The 18,909-nt window shown below is 62.0% G+C and overlaps 2 protein-coding genes across 2 annotated transcripts; one reads left to right on the top strand and one right to left on the bottom strand.

Moving 5' to 3' along the window:
- Window positions 1-1,663: 1,663 nt before the first annotated feature.
- On the top strand, window positions 1,664-4,391 carry SDCBP2 (syndecan binding protein 2). The gene is made up of 8 exons (XM_037403169.1): window positions 1,664-1,811; window positions 1,938-2,013; window positions 2,258-2,361; window positions 2,539-2,700; window positions 3,272-3,447; window positions 3,521-3,692; window positions 3,826-3,917; window positions 4,025-4,391. Exons 1-8 carry the CDS (start codon window positions 1,758-1,760, stop codon window positions 4,077-4,079), a joined length of 891 nt encoding a protein of 296 aa, XP_037259066.1. The 5' UTR covers window positions 1,664-1,757; the 3' UTR covers window positions 4,080-4,391.
- Window positions 4,392-4,499: 108 nt separating this feature from the next.
- SNPH (syntaphilin) lies at window positions 4,500-18,377 on the bottom strand. The gene is given in 6 exon segments (XM_037403167.1): window positions 4,500-6,955; window positions 6,957-7,251; window positions 7,929-8,078; window positions 9,606-9,707; window positions 10,574-10,651; window positions 11,140-18,377. Coding segments are annotated over 6 exon segments (1,548 nt in total). The 5' UTR covers window positions 11,220-18,377; the 3' UTR covers window positions 4,500-6,112.
- Between the last annotated feature and the right edge of the window lie 532 nt (window positions 18,378-18,909).

Genomic DNA, 18,909 nt, shown 5'->3' with positions numbered 1-18,909 from the left:
CTGCCCTCAGCACGCAGCCTCCCGCGCCAGCTCCTGCAGCACCCACGGGTGCAGATGGGGTGTGGGTCCTTCCAGCTCCGGTTTGGCAGAGATGAGGACTTTGGAGCAGGCACAGATCCCCTGGGAAGCATCCTTCTCTGGCTGCTGTAGGATGTCTCCCTGCTCCTGGCTGTGTTCATCAGTGGTCAGGCTGCTCTCGTCCCAGGCTGGCTGAGGCAGCCGGGCACCACTGGGCTAAAAATAAACCCAGAAAATGAAATGCTTCCTGGCCTGGCACATGGGAACGGAGGCACGGGGAGCTGGGATGTGCCCAGCTGCTGCTCTGTGGTGGGGCTGGCCTCATGCTGGCAAGTCCTGGGCTAGTGCCACTGGCTCCGAGCCCGGCTGGGTGCCTGAGGAACCCATTGCCCAGTTCCTGAGGACGCGGTGGCCCATGGCATTCCTGGTGCCAGCAGCAGGATGTCACAGGTGGGTGCTGGAAGGCTGGATCCCAGGGTGATGCAGCGATGTCCCATGGCAGTGGGATGCCAACGTCTGCCCCATGCCCTGACTCAGGTGAGCTCTGTGCTCGCTCAGGTTTTCCACCTGCGGTGCAGGACTCCCATGGGGCTGTCACACCTGGCACATGCCCCGGGGCCACCAGTGATGACTGGAAGGATGCAGGACACGGCATCCCCATCATGGCTGCGTCAGCCCCACGTGCCTGGGCAGCGAGATGTCAGCGGGAGCCAGCCGCCCACACAGGGCTGCTCATAGTGGGGCACCCCACTTCACCACCACTCCCGGCAGCACCCTTGGTCCCCAGTTTGGGGCACTGGGCTGGGGCATAAGGGCTGCGGTGGGGCCAAGCCATGTGCTGGTGCCAGCATGAGTGGTGATGCTGTGGGAGAGGGGGCTGCTGTGGTGGCTAGTGGGGGGGCACAGCATTATCCCTGCTCCCCCAGGATGCCAAAGCCACAGAAAGCCATCCCCATCCCTGTCCCCATCCCTGCAGTGCCAGAGCCCTGTGCAGCTTTGGCTTCACCTTCCTCTTCCTCACCTGTGCCCTACCTGGCAGGGGTGACAGTCAGCTGAGGCTGCCTGGCCCCTCCCTGGGCTGGGCACGGCAATAAAAGCCCAGGGCTGGGCAGAGGGTGGCACAGGGAGCTGGGATCTGTTGACAGGTGAGTTCAGGGGTGCCAGGGTTGGGCTCTGGGGGTCTCACCTGTCTGAGAATGCTGCTGCGGTCCCAGGGCTGCATGTGGGATCCTGCCTGGCTCCCATGGGGCTCGGAGCTGGGTCCAGATTTGGCTCCTACACCCTGGGTTCTGGATGATGTGTTTTGGGGCACGCAACGCTGTGGGGCAGGGCTGGGTGGCACAGGAGCACTGGGGGCAAAGGGGACTGATGGGGGGCACGGGGGACTGTGAGGAGCAGTCAGAGGGACAGTTCCCATGGGACATCCCACTCCTGTGTCTGGGTGATGCTGGAATGGCCCCACTGGGCAGGTTGATAGGGGGAGCAGGACCCACCACCAGCCAAGCGATGCTCAGGGTACCTGTGCCTGGAACACTGCTGCTTGTGTCCCCACTGCTGGGAAGTGGCAGAGGTGGTGGCTCTGGTGACACAGCCATGAGTCACGCTGGAGGCCCTGGGGTGACAGCCCATCTCTGGCACGCGGAGCCAGGCACGCGGGCCAGGAGGGATGCTCGGGGAGAGGTGCCCCATTCCTGAACCACCCGTCCCTGTCCCCAGGCACAGCTGTGGCAGCAGCAGCAATGGCAACACTCTACCCATCCCTGGAGGACATGAAGGGCCACCAGATCTTGCAGGTCAGTGTTGGCAGAGCAGTGTTATGGTAGGGTGAAAAAACTGTGATGGGTCCCTGTGAGGTCCTGCCCTCAGAGGGTCCCCAGGGCTGGGGGGCACAGCCTTGAGCAAATCCTATCCCTTGGCAGGCGCAGGCTGCTGCTGGCGTGAAGACCCCTGCCACGACGGTGGTCACAGAGAAACCAAAGCTCGTCTCAGGCACCGGTAAAGTCGGTTGCAATCAGCTCCCCCCGTCAAGGAGCTGTCTGAGGGTGCGGGGCAGCAATGCTCACCGTGCAGGGGGGCTCACAGGGCAGGGCCCCCCCACAGCATGGTGCATGGGTAGAGGATGGGAATTGTGAGGGTTTCTCTCGGCTGGCCCATGGCTCCTGAGAGGCTCCCAGGGAAGAGGCAATGGCTGTGGGCTGGGGACCCCACGAGCTGAGGCTGCCCTTGGTGTGTGCCACAGGGCCGCCCGTGCTGTACCCCAACCTGGCTGAGCTGGAGAACTACATGGGGCTCGCTCTCTCCAGCGAAGAGATCCAGAAGAACCTGCTCCCGGAAAGCAGTACTGTAGGTGTCCAGGCTGGAAGCTCTCTCCTGCCCTGCGTGGGGTCCCCATGCCACAGCACCCCTGCTGGTGGGCATCCCTCCAGGGCCGCATTCTGCCTGGGGAAGGAATGCAGCATCCCCCCAAGGGCTGGTGTGCACAGGCCCCTGTACCCCCGCTGACCCCCAGCTCCATTGCAGGCACTGACCCCTGCCGGGCCCTCTCCGGGCCAGCTGGTCGCCCCCCTGAGTGGGAACAATGCGGGGCTGCGTCGCGCAGAGATCAAGCCAGGTGTGCGGGAGATCCACCTCTGCAAGGACGAGCGGGGCAAGACGGGGCTGCAGCTGAAAAACGTCGACCAGGTGAGAGGGCTGCGCTGGCGTGGGGCTGTGCATGGTGCAGCACCGCATGGCACAGCACAGCATGGTGCACTGTGGCACGGCATGGAATGGAACGGCATGGTGCACCATGGCATGGCACGGAATGGAACGACATGGTGCACCATGGCATGGCACGGAGTGGAACGGCATGGTGCACCATGGCATGGCATGGCACAGAACAGCGTGGTGCACCATGGCATGGCATAGCATGGCATGATGCACCATAGTTTGGCGTGGAACAGAACGCATGGTGCACCACGGCATGACATGGCATGGATCGGTGTGGTGCACCATGGCAGGGCACAGTGCAGCACAGCATGATGTTGCATGGCAGGGCAGAGCACAGCACAGCACAGCACAAGCATGACAGTACAGCGCAGCATGACATGGCACAGTGCATCATGGTGTGGCAATGTGTGGCATTAAATGGCACAGCATGCCACACTGCCCCACAGCAGGCTGCAGCATGGCATGGCATAGCATGATACATGGCATGGCACAGCCACTGAGTCCCCATGCCAGCACCATGCCATCGCTCCCCCCGTGTCCCCAGGGCATCTTTGTGCAGCTGGTGAAGGCCAACTCGCCGGCGGCGCTGGTGGGGCTGCGCTTCGGGGACCAGATCCTGCAGATTGATGGCAAGAACTGCACGGGCTGGAGCAGTGACAAGGCGCAGCGGGTGCTGAAGAAGGCATCCCCTGAGAAAATCGTCATGGTGGTGCGGGACAGGTGAGCGGGCAGGCAGGCAGTGCTGGCAGCAGTGCTGGTGGTGGTGCTGATGCTGATCACGCTCTCCCCGCAGGCCTTTCCAGCGCACCGTCACTGTGCATAAGGACAGCACTGGCCACATTGGCATCGTGGTCAAGAAGGGGAAGATTGTGTCACTGGCCAAGGACAGCTCTGCTGCCCGCAATGGCCTCCTCACCCACCACTGCATCTGCGAGGTGAACGGACAGAACGTCATCGGCATGAAGGTAGGGGCTGTGCACAGCCCAGTGTGGAACGTGCCCGGGGGTGCCCGGATCCCACTGGGGAGCTGTGAGGGGCTGCCGTGGGGCAGTGGGCAGAGCTGGGTGCCCCATGGGACCGACCCGCTCTCTCCCACAGGACAAGCAGCTCACGGAGGTGCTAGCAGGGGCCGGGAACGTGGTCACGCTGACCATCATCCCCACAGTGATCTATGAGCACATGGTCAAACGGTGAGAATGCAGGGCCATGGTGCTCGCCCCCACCCTGCTGGGGCCCCCCGGGGCCCCCCAAAGAGCTCCCCAAGCTCCCCCCGCTGAACACCCATCCCTGTGCTCAGGCTCTCGGCGGGGCTGGTGAAGTCAGCCATGGACCACTCCATCCCTGACCTCTGACGTGATCGCTGCTGTCCTGGGGAGCTGACGCTGGAAGCATGAAGGGGCTGCTGAAGTACCCCTGCAGCATCCCCGAAAGCAGCTGTTTTAGCACAAACCCCCTCATCCCTACAGAGGCTGGTGGCTGCTGGGTGGTGTGGGGGAACTGCTGGCCTGGGCTGTCCCCTCCTCCTCCTCCTCAGCAGGGATGGGGCATGTGCCCTCCCCCTGTCCTGGGGTCCTCACGTCCCCCTGTGTCCCCGCTCAGGCCAGCCCCCCTTGGGGCAGACGCCAAAGGCTGGCTCCAGCCAAAGCAGACACAGACCCAGTGACATTTATTACATCCACCACAGACAGCGAGTACAGGACAGGGGAAACAAGAAAAGGGGGGTTACAGCTTTTTCAGTTCTGTATTTAAAAAATATATTATATAGATTTGTCTTTCAAATATAATCGTTACATTTATTTCTTGGCAAAGCTTTGGATAGTCTAACAGACGTGTACACAGATCCACAAATACATTGCACAAGAGGCGTATATCCTAGCTCCACTTACATCGGCCGCCCCGGCTGCCTGGCCACCGGTTCTCCCCCAGTATTTCACCCGGCACCTGGTGCTGTGCCAGCGGCTGCCGCTGCCTCCGCAGCCCCCCAGCACGGGCAGAGCCCCTGCCCCACGCTCCAGCCGCCGGACGGGGGATGCGGGGAAGAGCAGGGCAGGCAGGACACGGCGCGTGCCCCTCCAGGGACTGCTGGATGCCAGCGCGTGGAGCATCGCCGGCTCCCAGGGCACCTGGCTCGTGGGGCACCTGTGGGTGGTGGAGTGGGCTTGGGTGAGGGGGAAACACTGTTAGTTCAAGTCACGAAGAAGCCACAGACATTCGTGGGGGTGGGAGCGCTGCGCACCCAGGGGAGTCCCAAGTCTCGCATCTCGCCAGCCCCTGCTGAGCAATCCTTGCTGTCTTTGTTTCTCAAAAAAAAAAAAAAAAAAAAAAAAAAGGCAATTTTCCAGAGGCCACCAGCAAAACTGGGATTTGGCTCGGCCAGTGCAGGCAAAGGCGCTTGGCTCTGCCTGCGTGGCCCTGCCCGCACCCCCTCGCTGCCTCCCGCAAAGGCATCCTCGAACTCCAGCACAGGGTGGGACCATCGGCATCACCAGCATCGCGCTGCCAAAGCCGCGAGAACCCCTAGCCCCGCTCCATGGCAGCCAGAGCCAGGGCTGGGGGTTTCCCACCCCATTCGCTGCTGCCACGGCCCCAACAACCGGGGTTCAGTCTGTACCGAAAGAAAAAGTGAATATAGTGCAAAGCAAAGGGAGGATGGACCAAGGCTTCCTCGGGGGCCACTCTGCCTCGCTCGGGGGTGCGGGAGCTGCAGCCTGGGTCCATCCCCATGGGGGGTCACATTTCCCAAGCAATGGGTGGCTTGAAGAGGGGCCGAGCAGGATCCGGCCAGGGCCTCATCCCACTAGAGAGAGGAGGACAGACACCAAAGCAGTCAGCAGGCCCGGGCAAAAGTGCCCCATGGGCTCCCACTGCCACCCATCCCGCTCCAGAGCTGGTCCCTGCATCCAGGCGGGTTCCCCCTGTCCTCCTGCCCACAGCCAGGCTTTGCTGTTGCAGTGCAACCTGGAGCAAGAAACGCACCCAGGGAGTCTCGCTGCTCCCCTCGCCCAGCCAGGCGGCCCCTCGCCATCTCCCACCTGTGGCAGGGCAAGGGCAGCCAAAAGCCAGTGCAGTGAAGGGCTCAGCCAGAGGCACCGTGGCAGCGGCGGGGCAGGGGCGTCCATCGTGGTGCTCGGTGCCTTGTCCTGCATCGCCGCTTGGCACCTCTCTTCCAGCAACAGTCCTTTCCCTCCTCCAGGACAAAGGAGCCGGGGGACAGGGGGCAGCACACCCCAATGCACCCACAGCCCCCCCCGGCCCTCTCCCACCCCCACCCCGGGGCTGCGTAATGAGCCAGAGCCGACGAAGGACCCCAGGAGAACAGGGACACGCCGGGGCTTTACAATCAGCAGTCGGGTCTGTGGGGGTGGGCGGGGGGTGTCCGGGGGTGTCAGGGCTGGGTGCTGCCCCCGGGGCCGTGGCTGGCGACAGGGCGACAGCCCATCCTGCGGATGGAATGGAGGGCCACGGTGCAGCAGCCCCGCAGCAGTGAGCTGATGTTGTAGATGGGCTGGCCCTGCCGGCGCTGCGAGCGGCACAGCCAGGCCACCGTGGGCACCGCCGGCACCACCACTGCCAGCAGATCCACGATGAAGTGGCGGCTCCAATAGCTCTTGGAGGGGGCGGCCTCGCAGCCGGACGCCTCCATCGTCTCCTCCTCTGCCACGCAGGCGATGGCCACCGAGGGGCTGGCGCTGGGGGGCTGCCGCACCGCTGGGTTGCAGGGGGCACCCGCCTCAGCCCCGGCACCCACCGTTGCAGTGTCGGGCTCGGCTGCCAGCAGGTCCATGGCCCCGGTGGGGTTGGAGAGCTCGGGGCCGGGCATCACGTCTTCCATTTCAGAGACCCAGGCTGAGGTGGGGCTGCCTAAGCTGCAAGCCTGGGACTTCATCACCTTCTCCAGGATGGTGTCCAGGTCAGGCTGGCAGGGCACGAAGTCTGTCTGGATGGCCCGCTCCTGCATGCAGCTGGCTTGCACCCCGGCCTCCACGCCGCCCCGCAGCCCCAGCAGCTTCTCGTAGGTGGAGCTGGGGGGCAAGCGGGTGCCAGGCTCGTCCCCCACCTCCAGCGGGTCCGTGTGGCAGGGAGCCTCCTCCACCCCCATGAAGCCGCTGTCGGCCCCCTCGTCCAGCGAGATGGTCTGTGAGCCCCCCACGTTGCGGTCCCCAGCCCCCTGGTCACTCAGCTTGGTGTAGGTAGAGCTGCGGGTGAGGGATCGGGCTGGGGACCCCCCCGGCTGACTCGCCAGCCCCCTCCTCCTTCAGTGCCCCGTTCTGCGCCACCTCCATGCTGTGCAGCAGTGTCTCCAGCTTCTTGTTCTGGATGTTGATGTCCACAAAATACTTCTGGAGCCCCTTGTCCTTCTCCAGCAGGTTGTTCTTCACCGTGTCGATGACCTGCTTCAGCTGCTTGATCTCCTTGCGGGCCTCCTTCAGTGCCAGCTGGGCCTCCACGCGGTGGCACTCCTCCTCGATCCAGTCCTCCTGCATCCGTGACAGCTGCGTCTTCAGGTCCTCAATCTCAGCATCCCTGTGAGAGACGAGGAGGGCACCGCCACTGCACTGAGAAGGCTGCAGGACCAGCCGTGTCCTCATGTGCCTGGCACTGAGTTGGAGCCAGATCACCCAGTAACACTTGTGGCTGGGACCCAGGGATGGATCCAGTGGCTCAGGGACCCTTGGGAGCAACGTTCAGGGACCCCCGGGAGTGATGCTCAGCCTTCTCCCGGAGGGGCTGCAGAGCCCGGGTCTCCCGAGGGCTGCGTGGGGATGGGCAGGTGCCCTGAGCGGGCGCATGGCAGCTGGCATGTCGGCGAGGACGTGCCTAAGCCCAAGAGGAGCAGATGGGGATTAGCCACCCTCTGACGCTGAAATTCAGAAAAAGCGTGGCAGAGACTTAAGCGGGGGCGCAGGGGAGAACACAGCCACCACAGGTGGGATGTACAGGCTCCACAGCCCCAAAATCCGCCGCTCCCTGGTTAGACGGGCAGCAATGCCAGATGCCCACATGCCTGCAATGCCACTGTAAAGCTGTGAACCTGGTGCCTGGGCATGAGCCCAAGGACAAGGTGCAGTGCTGGGCACTGAGAGCCCCCAGAAGGACCAGTCCCACACAGGAGCTGCCACTGCAGGTGCCAATGGCTGGTGCCGGGACCCTTCCCAGTGGCTCCCGTGCTGGGGGTCTGTGCCCACTGTTCCTATGCTCACCTGTCCTGCAGCCGCTCCTGTGTGTCCTTCAGGCGAGCCTTCAGGTGTCTGATGCAGACCTCCTTCTGCTGCAGGGGTGTCAGGTACTGCTCCGGCGTCGGTGGCTTTATCCCATGGTTGTCGCTGCAGAGGTTGTACTTGGACGAGCGCCTGCAGGGACACAGATGTCACCCATCCGCCGGTGCCAGCGCTGGCACCAGCTCAGCAGAGGGGCCCCAGGGGAGATGCTTGCTCTCAGGGTGCAGCTCCATAGCACATCCCAAAGTAGCCCTGCAAGGCAGGAGGAGCAAGGTGGGTGTCTGAGGGTGCTGTGCCACTGGCAGGACAGTGGGTGCAGCCTGAACCTGCTGGTGCTTCCCACAGCCACCCAGCCCTCTGCAGAGCTGCAGGTTTTGCCAGGGCGGCGGGCACATGAGCAGAACTGGGAGCAGGTGGGCACCAAGGTCTCTGTGTGCCCAGAGCAAGCTTTCCGGGGAATGACAGAGGCAGACGGAGACCCCAGGGTGGGATCAGCCCCATCAGAGATGGAAGCAGAAGTGGGTGATGGGAGGGTTTGGGATGGAGCAGGTCTGGAGCTGGCAGCTGTCCTGCCCTTGGACAGCAAGCTGTGGAGCATCTGGCACCTGCTCCAGACGGGGCCAGCAGCATGTCCGCACCCTCCTTGTGCTGCCACCAGGGTGGATGAGGTGACATCTCTGGCCCAAAGCCCAGGGCAGCCTGGAGAGCAGGAGCTGGCCAGGGACAGGGCTGCATGCCTGGGCTGGAGGCACAGAGAGAACTGGGCGCAGCGCGAGATGCTCCTGCATTGCAGCAGGGTGGACCAAATCCACTGTGCATCGCAGCAGGGTGGCACGTTCTCTCTGTGTGTGACAGCCCCCATGCATGCTGGCAGGCAGCCCAGCAGCCTTCGGCCAGAGACATAAGGATCATGTTAGGAGCAGCCAGGCAGACCCGTGGCCTTGCAACACCCCACGGCAGCAGGATGGCCACCACTCCCTGCTGCGGTGTGCACAGGCTCTGGGCACAAAGTTACCCTCAGGCCCCTCATATCCTCCCAGATCTGATGCCAGCTCTGGGGCTGGAAGGTGGCTGGGGGTGGGAGGAAGCAGCCCAGCCTGGGGACCAGCCTCACTCCCTGGAGCAGTACACCAGCAGCCCAGAACGCTGGCACAGGCTGGCACAGCTCAGTGCCCGGCTGTTTATGCCCCAGCACACTGGGAGCTCCCCGCTGAGAAGCCAGGCTGCTGCCAGCCCTCGCCAGACTTCTGCCGGGCAGCACAAGGGGAAGGAAATCAAGCTCTTGTCCACTGTGCCTTTGGTCCTGAAGGACCCAGGTGCTCCTCAGAGAGCAGGAGCAGCAGGAGGGATGCGAGCAGCGTGCAAGCCACAGCCATGGCAGGACAGAGGGAAGGGGATGGGGCACCAGGCTGGCAGGCGGGGGGACAGGGAGGTAGAAGACACAACAATGGCGGCAGAGAGGTTTGAAGGAGGATGGTGGGGGTCTTTGTGAGACACAGCAGCGGCTCCGCCAGCTCTGGCTCCCCCAGCGCACAGCCTCACTCCACCGGCCCCTGCACTCCTGTCCCCGCCGGGCACCAGCACCGGCAGCACGGGCACTGCTCCCCCGCTGCCCGGGGACACCCGGCAGCTGCCCTGGGGCCACGGGTGATGGGTTACCTTGGGGTGGGGCTGCTGTCGCTGCCCTTGCAGGAGCCAGAATTGCTGCTGCTGCTCAGCGAGGAGGTGCCGTAGGTGTCCCTCCCGGGAGGCGAGGGGCGCCTGGAGGCAGGGAGAAGAGGCTGTGTCTCAGGCCGAGTGGCTGAGGGCGCTGAAGACTTAAAGAAGGAGGCAAAGCCACTCCGTCCATAAAACCCGCGACTGCCAACCACCACACCGAGAACACACAAGACAAAAGGACAAAACAAACAGCAGGGATCAAAATGGCACAGACATGGCGACGGGCACAAGGCAGGGCTGGGGGTGGACTGCCCACCCACTCCCCACCCAGCGTGGCATCCCCCGGACGCTGGCACAGCATCCCTGCACCCCAAGGATGAGGAGCCCCTTGGGAGCCTCCCAGGAGCATGGCCCTGGCAGAGCTCAAGCCACCCCACTGCCTGCTGCCAGGTCAGATCTGCCTTCTCTCTCTGCCCACGCTGCCGGTGGCAGCCAGTACCTAAATAATGGCAGCCCAGGCCATGGAGACAGTTGGAGGGGAATAAATGCTTTTTTTCTCCTTTATTCCCTCTTGCTCTTCATCACTGCAGCTCAAGGAGAGGCTTTCCAAGGGCTAACACACCTCCCAGCTTCACCCTCCAAAACCCAGTGCCCTCACACTGCTGCCAGGGCCCTCCACCACCACCTGCCTTTGCCCAGAACGGGCAGAAGGGTCGGTCCCAGCTGCAGCAGAGACGGACAGAGAGGGATGGGGGGTGCAGCGCTCGAGGGGCTGCATGCACGGATGGGGAAGTGCTGTGCAACAGGCAGCGACATGCAACCCCCGAAGAGCTGGGCGGGGGGTTCGTGCTGCAAAGTGGCAGCTCGTGGTGTAGGTGGGGATCGTTCCCTCCCTGCTGCCAGCCAGGAGAAGTGCCAGGCAGGTGCCAGTGCCCAGTCCCAGGGGCCAGAGGCCGAAGCATATTCACCTCCGTGATCCGGTGGACGAGCGCCTGCTGCCCGGCAGAGACATTGCTGCGGTGCCACAGGTCCTGGGCACAAGGGAACTGCGGGTTAAATGCAACAGAGAGAGGAGGTGAAGGCAGGGAAACGGCCCCAGTGAGACAGTAACCATGCAAAGTGCTGGCACAGGGGTCAGACCCTGCACCAGTGCATCAGTTCAGTCCCCAGGGCCACCCGTACAGGGACAGATGCAGACGGTATCCCCTGCACAGCTGGACTGTGCTCCCTGTCTGCTCCACGGCCCAGGAACGCCGGGATGCTGCATGTCCAGGGTGCCACCCTGGCAGGGCATGCGGGAGGCACAGGGTTGCTTCATTTCTAAGGCAAAACAGAAGCATAGCAGGTACCTGCCCATGGGCTAAAGCCCCCTTCCCACCAGTCTCCAGACACAGGTCAAGCTTTCCCCTGACCCCAGGTCCCCATCCCTGCCAGGGGAAAGGAGGTCTGCCACAGGGACCAGTGTGCCTGTAGCGGTGGCATTAATTAGGGCAGAGATGGGACAAGGGCACTGACACCCAGCCCGGGACCTCACCGAATTTCCACCCAGGCAGGCAGCTGTCCCCGCAGCGGGCTGGGCGCCCGCTTTTTCTTAACTAAGTCCGAATCACCCATTCGCCAGTGCAATCAGGTAAGGAAGCACAGATCCCTGTGTGATGCGGCAGCAGCAGCTAATCCCTCGGGAAACACACAGCCCGTTTTCCTGTAAATAAATAGGCCAGATCCAGAGGCTCGCAGCGACCAGCGGGAGCTGCTCAAGGAGGCAGCACCTTGGGCACATGCAGGGATGTGATGTGCTGCAGCAGAGGGGAGTTATGGAAAGGACCTGCTCAGCACATCCAACCCATTGAGCATCCCATGGCACTGCTGATGCCTCACTGTGCTCAGAGGCTGCTGGGGACCAGCCAGGCTGGGAGCACCGTGTGGGTCCCCCCCCCATCCCCAAGCTGATTCACAATGCTGGTATTTGTCCCAGATTTTGGCAGTTCCAGCCCAGAGCAATGTAAGCGATGGGACCGGCCAGCTGATAATCGATGGGCAGTCGGAAACTCTAAGTGCTGCTTGGCCCCAGTCCAGGGGAGTGCGAGGAGCAGGACAAGAGGGGGAGGCAGGAGACGAGGGAGCACAGCCAGCTCACCCCGATGTACTCTTTGGTATTTGCCACCCCAGGGTTGTTTTTTCTAGGCTAACTCCTGCCCAATGCTCAAAGCCCACAGCAGCCAGCCTGGGCCTCTCTTCTGCCCAGGATCTGGCGCTCCCTGATCCCCAGACCAGGGCACCGAAGACCCCAGAGAGCTGGAGCAGAGGAGACAGTGATGTGCAGCCACAGTGAGCCCCCAGCCCCAGCAGGCACAGTGCCCCATGCCATGGGGGTGCCAGCACCCCAGGGACACAGTGACCAGGATTTGGGGGTCCTGCTGCTCCCCTCCAGGATGGATTTGCCAGGGGAGGACCTAGGCAGGGGGAGGCAGCGCTCTGCCCTGCCAGAAAACCACTCCTGGTTCTACAGCATGCATGGCTGGGTGGCTGCGGGCTTTGCTAATGCAGCAGCGTGAATCAGCATCCAGAGTGAGAGCCGAGCGTGGCCCCGGCGCCGGCAGACGCATCCTCCAGGATGCAGGGCTGCGGCACAGCCGGGCTCTTGCCCGCACAGCCAGTCCCTCGCTTCTCATGCTGCAGGGTGCTCCCCAGGCAGCTCTCAGGCAGGGCTTTCGGGAGATTTGCGGCCATGGGAGTTAGCTCCTCACCCCCTCACAGCCCCAAGCCCTGGCTCAATGCAGGGCAGCAGTACCCGGCATCCCCGCTGCCTCCTGCTCTTCCCTGGTCACAGCAAAGTTACCCATATGCCAAGATGGTGTATGTATGAACTCAGGGGTCCCTCTGCACTCCACTAACATGCAGCACCAGGCAAGTGCCAGCACCGCAGATGGCACATGTGTGCCCAGCACGCTGGCTGGTACCACGCTGTGGGCTCCTGCCAGTGCCCCACACTGCACCCCAGGTGCCTGCCACCAACACCCGCACTGGGAACAGCTCTGTGGGGAAGCCTGGAGTCAGCCTTGCACCTGGGGAGCTCAGTTGTTGTTGTTCCTCCTCCTCCCACTGCTGCAGACTCACCTGGCACCCACGCTGGGGCTCAATGGCTCTCGTGGCACTGACAGACTTAAGGGGGGAGAAACTCAGAGCAGCTCCGTACTGCTGCCACAGGGAGCCTGGCCCAGGTCTGCCAGCAGGCACCAAAACCCCATGGAGGGGGAAGCATCATCCTGCACCCTGCCTGGGTCCCCATCTCACAAAGGTGCTGGGCTGTCCATTCCCTCCCAGCCGGGAAGCAGCTTTGCCTCACCAGGCTGCCCTAGGGCAGCTTCAACAAGCAGGCTTGAATTCAGTCACTGGTAATAAATTGTCCCTGTCTTTATTCCCAAAGAAGCAACGGGCCATTTCGGTCTCCCCAAAACCCCACCGTGCCCCCAGGCTGCCAAGAACAGGCAGACTGGGCAGACTTTTAGCACCAAAGCTGAAAACACACCATTCCCACGGTACACGGCTACTTGGCGTCTGAAGGCAGAGGGAATTACTCATTTGCAGTCAGAATTATCATTATCCCATGGACCAGGATGAGCAAAGGGAGCCTTGCCATGAAAGCAAGAGGAAATCCAAGATTATCTTACCACATTTGAAATGCGAGAAAGTGAGAAGCAGTGAAGACCTCTGCTTTTCCAGGGATTTGCAGAGGGGATGCCCCTGCCCCCCCTGGGACCCACGCCAGCCCAGCCCTCACCTCCCTGCAACACCTGGCACTTGTGAAGGCTCCAGCTCGCTGCCGCGGCTGTTCATTGATTAGGCATTAGGAAAAACACAGGAAGAGCAAATGAAAAGCATTCAAAGGTGAATAACCGTGTCCCCAGGCGCACTGCACACCCTCCAGCAAGGAAGACGATGGCAGCTGCAAGGGCCAGGAAACAAGAGCAAGTCTCACTAAAATCTAAAAACCATCTAATAGATGGGGCTTGCGGCAGGAGTCAGAGCAAAGCTGCAAGGGAAAGCAGAGAAGAAATCTCGTAAAAATATGGGGGTGGAAAGCAGCCCAAGCCAGGGCAGAGGGTGGGCTGGCTCATTGCTCTGTGTCAGAAGCACTGGGGATGGGGCCAGCAGAGCTGCCCATGGCTGGCCCTGCACGCTGGCCCCACACGGGAAGGCAGCTTGGGGGACAAAACCTCAAAACCAAACATTGGGAGCCTCAGCAGTGGGAAACAAAACCTGCAGGCCTGGAGGAACACATGCCACTGCCAGCAACCCTGGCTCTGCAAACCCCAAGTCATGCAAAGGAGGGATGAGATAAAGCCAGGTCCCATGTGCCAGCGGAGATGCCCAGCTGACAGCCAGTGTGGGGAATGGATTTCCTCTGCACTTCATTTTAATCGTTGCAGAATGAGGAATATGGGGACCACCTTGCAGAACACAAATGCGGCAGGATCCCTCGCTTGTGGATTGATTCTTACAGAGCTGACAGAACCAGCTTGTGCCCCAGAAGAGAGGATGTGTCTGCAGCACGGGCTGCAGAGAGGCAGCTCTAACCTGGCCTCAGAACCCGGCGCTGAGCCCAGCCACACCAACCACTGATCCCCGCAGCCAAAGACCTCATCTCCACATCATGACCCCACCAAGACGTGCAGCCCCAGCTCCTTGGTGCAGCCCAGGCTTGGAATTATAGATTTCAACAGGCATTGCCAGTGCGAGTGTGCTGGCACCAGGAGTGGGGTTAGGGCGATTTGGGGAGCACTGGCTCGTCCCCGTGCTGGGGTGACCAGTGGGACCCTGCTCAGCACAGCACGTCTGCAGCCACGCTCACTGCCTGGGGACAGTGGAACAGCCCAAGGTCTGACAATCAAACTCACACCAGATCCAGAGATCGCGCTGCAAACCACCTACATGTGTCTCAGCATCTTGCAAACCACCCCAGAATGCAGCTTGGGCGGATGGGCAGGATGAACGCTGCTCAGCACAAGGTCTAACACTCTCTCCTGGAGCCACCGACAGCAAAACTCCCTGTGAATCTCCCAGCCCAGAGTGGAACAGAAAGGCAGCTCGTTTAGAAACAGCAGCACAAAACAGCACTTACTCTGTGCAACAGAATTAGCCCGGGGAATTCATGCTAAATAAAAGCCGTGGTCCCTGAAAAGCTCATCACGAAAAGCTGATACCCCACGCAGGGTGGGATGGAGCACAACTGGGTATGAGAACCTCTCACCCCCAGGGGTGGGAGATGGATCCCCCCTCACTGGCACGTTGTGCTGCAACTGCTCCAAGCACCTTCGGCACCTGCTGTGGTCAGCAGCACCCAGCCCCCGGCAGGGCTCAGGCAGCCACTGCTCCCCACACCCAGCACTGGCCATCCCAGCACCGGCCACCCCAGCACAGCACGTGTCCCCTCCCCACCAGCACAGGTCGTTCAGCCATCTCCCAGCTAGAACCCCAGCATGTCCCCTGGGGCCCAGAGCCCCTCACTGTCACTGGGCTGGCGTGGGTGACACCATGGGGCTCTGGGTGCACCCGAGCTGCGTGCCCCAGTGGGTCCTCAGCTCCTGCCAGCCGCAGAGGGGACCTGGGGCACTGCTGACCCGCAGATCATGCCACGATGGTGATGCAAAGTGCGATGGGTGGCAGAGCGGTGGCAGAGCAATGGCAGAGCGGTGAGAGTGCCAGCAGAGCACCCCGAGGTTCAGCCTGGTGCCCCAGAGAATTTCCCCAAGAAGAGCAGCTCAGCCATCATTTTGGGATCACTGCCCCATAGAGATGCCTCCGTGGCTTGAATGCCGCCGCTTGCTCACTCCATGCTGGATCCCCTGGCCGTGCCAGTGACGGACAGAGGGGGTCAGGCAGGGATCACCCCTCCTAGAAGCTTTCTACATGGGAAATGTGACCATGGGACCCCTGGAGAGACCCTCGCCATCAGCTCAGTGAATCCTCTGATGAGTCCTCAGCTTGTTCCTCCAGGGCTTTGACAACTACAAGCTCTCAAGTTCACCTCTGTGAGCTCCCAAGGCATCTCCCTTGGCTTGACTCCTGCAGGGTTGAGCAGAAGCCGGCTGCAGCACCAGCCTGAGCTGCCCCACTGGCTTGTCCCGGCCCCACCAGGAACATGCAGAGAAGGTGCAAGAGCAGGCAGCTCATGTGGCAGCCCCAGCCCTCGGCACGCAGACACCCGGGGCCAGCAGCTGCTGCATTTCCCAGATTTCTCGCTCACTGCTTCTTTTGTCGGAGTTCCCATCACCCTGCCTGCTGCCGGATTCCTGTGTTTTCCTTGATGCATCCCGTGTTAGGAGCATTTTGCAATGGTGGCACCAAGCCCAAGCATCTAAGAGCAGCTTTACCGGATTCTGCAGAAATCTTGGGAGAAGAACCATGCCTCCCCTGCAGGTCCCTCCCCACCGGGCTGGGGGCGGCCGGGAGATTTTCAGCCTTCCAGTACTAACAAGATTAAAAGCAGAGAGCAACGGGGTGGGGGGGGGGGGGGGGAATCACAGCTTTGTTTTCCCAGGAAACAAAAAGAGCTCCCGAGGAGACCTCTCTGCCTTTCTGACATGGGCCCTGCTGTTCTTCACACTAAAAATAAGCAAAGTGCTGAACATGGCAAACAACCAGCAACCGGATTTGAGACAGAGCACTGCGTCCCCAAAACAGCGGCAATGCCAGGATCAGTTTCAAAAGGAACTGGGATGCAGTTGGGTGGTGGTGGGAAGGAGCAGGATCTGGCAGCCGGGGCCGAGGTCGGCAGAAGTCCAGCGAAGGAGGGGGTCAGCACTGCAGGCACCATCCGAGCTGCTGGAGGCAAATGATGACTGCCTGGCGCACGGTGGTGACCATGTTTGTGCTCCTCCTTCTGCCACAGGGGATTTTTTGGAGACAAGGGCTGCTTTGCTCCTGCTTGGGAGTTTCCAAGGGAGCGGTGAGATCTCCAGGGGTTGGGAAACTCTGTTCCCTGCTCCAGTAGAGTCGGGCTCATCCCAAAGCAGGCAGAGATTCACCTGGGTCCCGGATAGAGGGAGATGCTCCAGTTCCTGCCAGAGCAGAGCGCTCGGGCAACAGTGGGGACAAAACGCACAGGATGTTTATGCAACACCACCAGAAAAATCAATTTCGCTAAGAGTTGTATCACGTAACGAAACACAGGAGCATCTCCTTTTATTCTCGTTTGTTATAAAATGCTAAGTCGACACCCAGAGATTACAGGAAAATAGAGACCATTCGAAAAGATCGGGTTATGCAGCTCATCACTTTTCCAGCTGACCTGGCTGCAGCACCAAGCGGGGAGGTGGCAAGCCCTGGCCCTCATTAGCTAAAAATAAGGTGCCTGACCAGAGGGAACAGGCTGGTCTCTTGCTGAGGCCTCTGGAGGCAAAGGGCAAAGAGCTCTGTGACAAATGCTGCAGCAGCAGCAGTTGCTGTAAGTCGGAGCTGGGTACCAGGATGAAACCCTACGGCCATCCCCAGGGCTGGGCAGGGGGGCAGGTGGGGGACGCAGGTGAGATCACACTGCACAGCCCCTTCTGTGCAGGAGCTCTGCTCAGGAGCTGACTGAGGACTGGTAAGCAGAAGGAAGAGCCCACTCCTTCAGGATACAAAGGCAAAAACATGGAAGGCAAATCCTGATTCCAACACAACAGCTAGTCTCCCCCTCCACACGGTTCCGGTGCGGCAGAAGCAGGTCTCCCCTAACCACCTTGAGCGAGGGCTGGGAAAGACGGCGGTCACGGAGGATTAGCCCCGGGTCCCTGCACCGCTGGAATGGCCTACTTTAACACCACGCCAGATCTCCTGCCTCAGCCCACTGCAACACTGCCGAGGTGCCAGCACCTGCATTGCCCCCTCCTGACCCCCCAGCCAGGGACCTCCACAGCCCCAGAAACCAGGAATTGCACCTTCTTGCACAAGGTCACGGCACAACGCACCCACTGCCCAGAGAGGGTGGGCACACCGCTCCTTCATAAGCACAAGAAATGCACAGCAGCGGGTTTCTGTGCGACAGCCAGGCAGCACTGACCTTGTAGGGAGGAGAGAAAAAGAGCACCCGGCTCATCAATCAGCTCATGTGTTTTCTGTGTCCCTTCAGAGATGGAGCATCAAGCCATTAAATAATAAAATCTCAATTGCACAGCCGCTCCGGCTCCTGCAGTGTCCTATGGTGCTGGAGACACATCTGGTGCTGTACGAGCAGATGTGGGTCTGGTGCATGCAGGGAGGGTCTGGTGCACGTGATGTGGGTCTGGTGCATGCAGGGAGGGTCCAGTCAGTGCACTGCTGGTCTGTGTGAGCATGGAGTGTGTCCGATGCATGCTCTGTGGGTCTAGTGCATGTAATATGGGGCCAGTGCTTGTGATGCAGGACAGATATGTGTGATGTGGGTCCAGTTGCATGCAGTGTGGGTCCGGGTACATAAGATGTAGGTCTGGTGCATGCCATGGGGGGCCGGTGCATGCAGTGCAGGTCCAGTGTGTGTGCTGTGGGTCTGGCAGGCGTGACGAGGGTCCAACACATGCCATGGGGGTCTGGTGCATGTGCTGCAAGTCTGGTGGGTGTGACGTGGGCCCAGTGCATGCCATGGGCATCTGGTGCATGCCATGGGGGTCTGGTGGGTGTGACGTGGGTCTGGTGCGTGCCATGGGGGTCTAGTGCATGCAATGAGGGTGTGCTGCGGGCCCGATGCGTGACCCGCCCCACGCACCCCCTGCCCCGTGGCCCCCACACCCGATGAGCTGGCAGCCCCGTGCGGTCCCCCCCCCCCCGCAGGCTGCAGCCAGAAAGGGATGAGTCACCGCGGCCGCGGGGCCCCGCTGCCCCCCGCCCGCCCCCCGCCCCGCTCACCTGCGGGGGCCCCGCCGAGGTCCGGGGCGGCAGCGCCGGGGGGGGCTCAGCGACCTGGCGGGGAAGGGAGAGAGAGCGGCGGTGAGCGGCGGCTGCGCGGGGTGCGCAGCGCAGTGCGGAGCGCGGTGCGGTGCCGTGCCCCCCCTCTCCCCCCGGCCCCGGCCCGGCCCGGCCCGGCCCGACTCCCCCCCCCCAACCCCGCGGCCTCCCCCGCCTCCATCACCTGCGCTGGCCTCCATGGGTGCGGCGGAGGGATGGAGGGATGGAGGGAGGGAGGCAGGGAGGGAGGCAGGGAGGGAGGGAGGGATGTGCCTTGCAGCTGCGTAATTTGCCTCCCTCCCCTGCGCTCTTAAAGCGACGGCGGCGCGGGTGCCCCCCCCCCCCCCCCCCGCCGGGTTTCCCCCCGTTTCTATGGCAACTCCTCTCTGCCGAGGCGCAG

The sequence above is a fragment of the Falco rusticolus genome, chromosome 10, assembly GCF_015220075.1.
Source record: "Falco rusticolus isolate bFalRus1 chromosome 10, bFalRus1.pri, whole genome shotgun sequence".
Classification (NCBI taxonomy): domain Eukaryota; kingdom Metazoa; phylum Chordata; class Aves; order Falconiformes; family Falconidae; genus Falco; species Falco rusticolus.
This window is presented reverse-complemented; position numbering and strand designations above follow the sequence as displayed.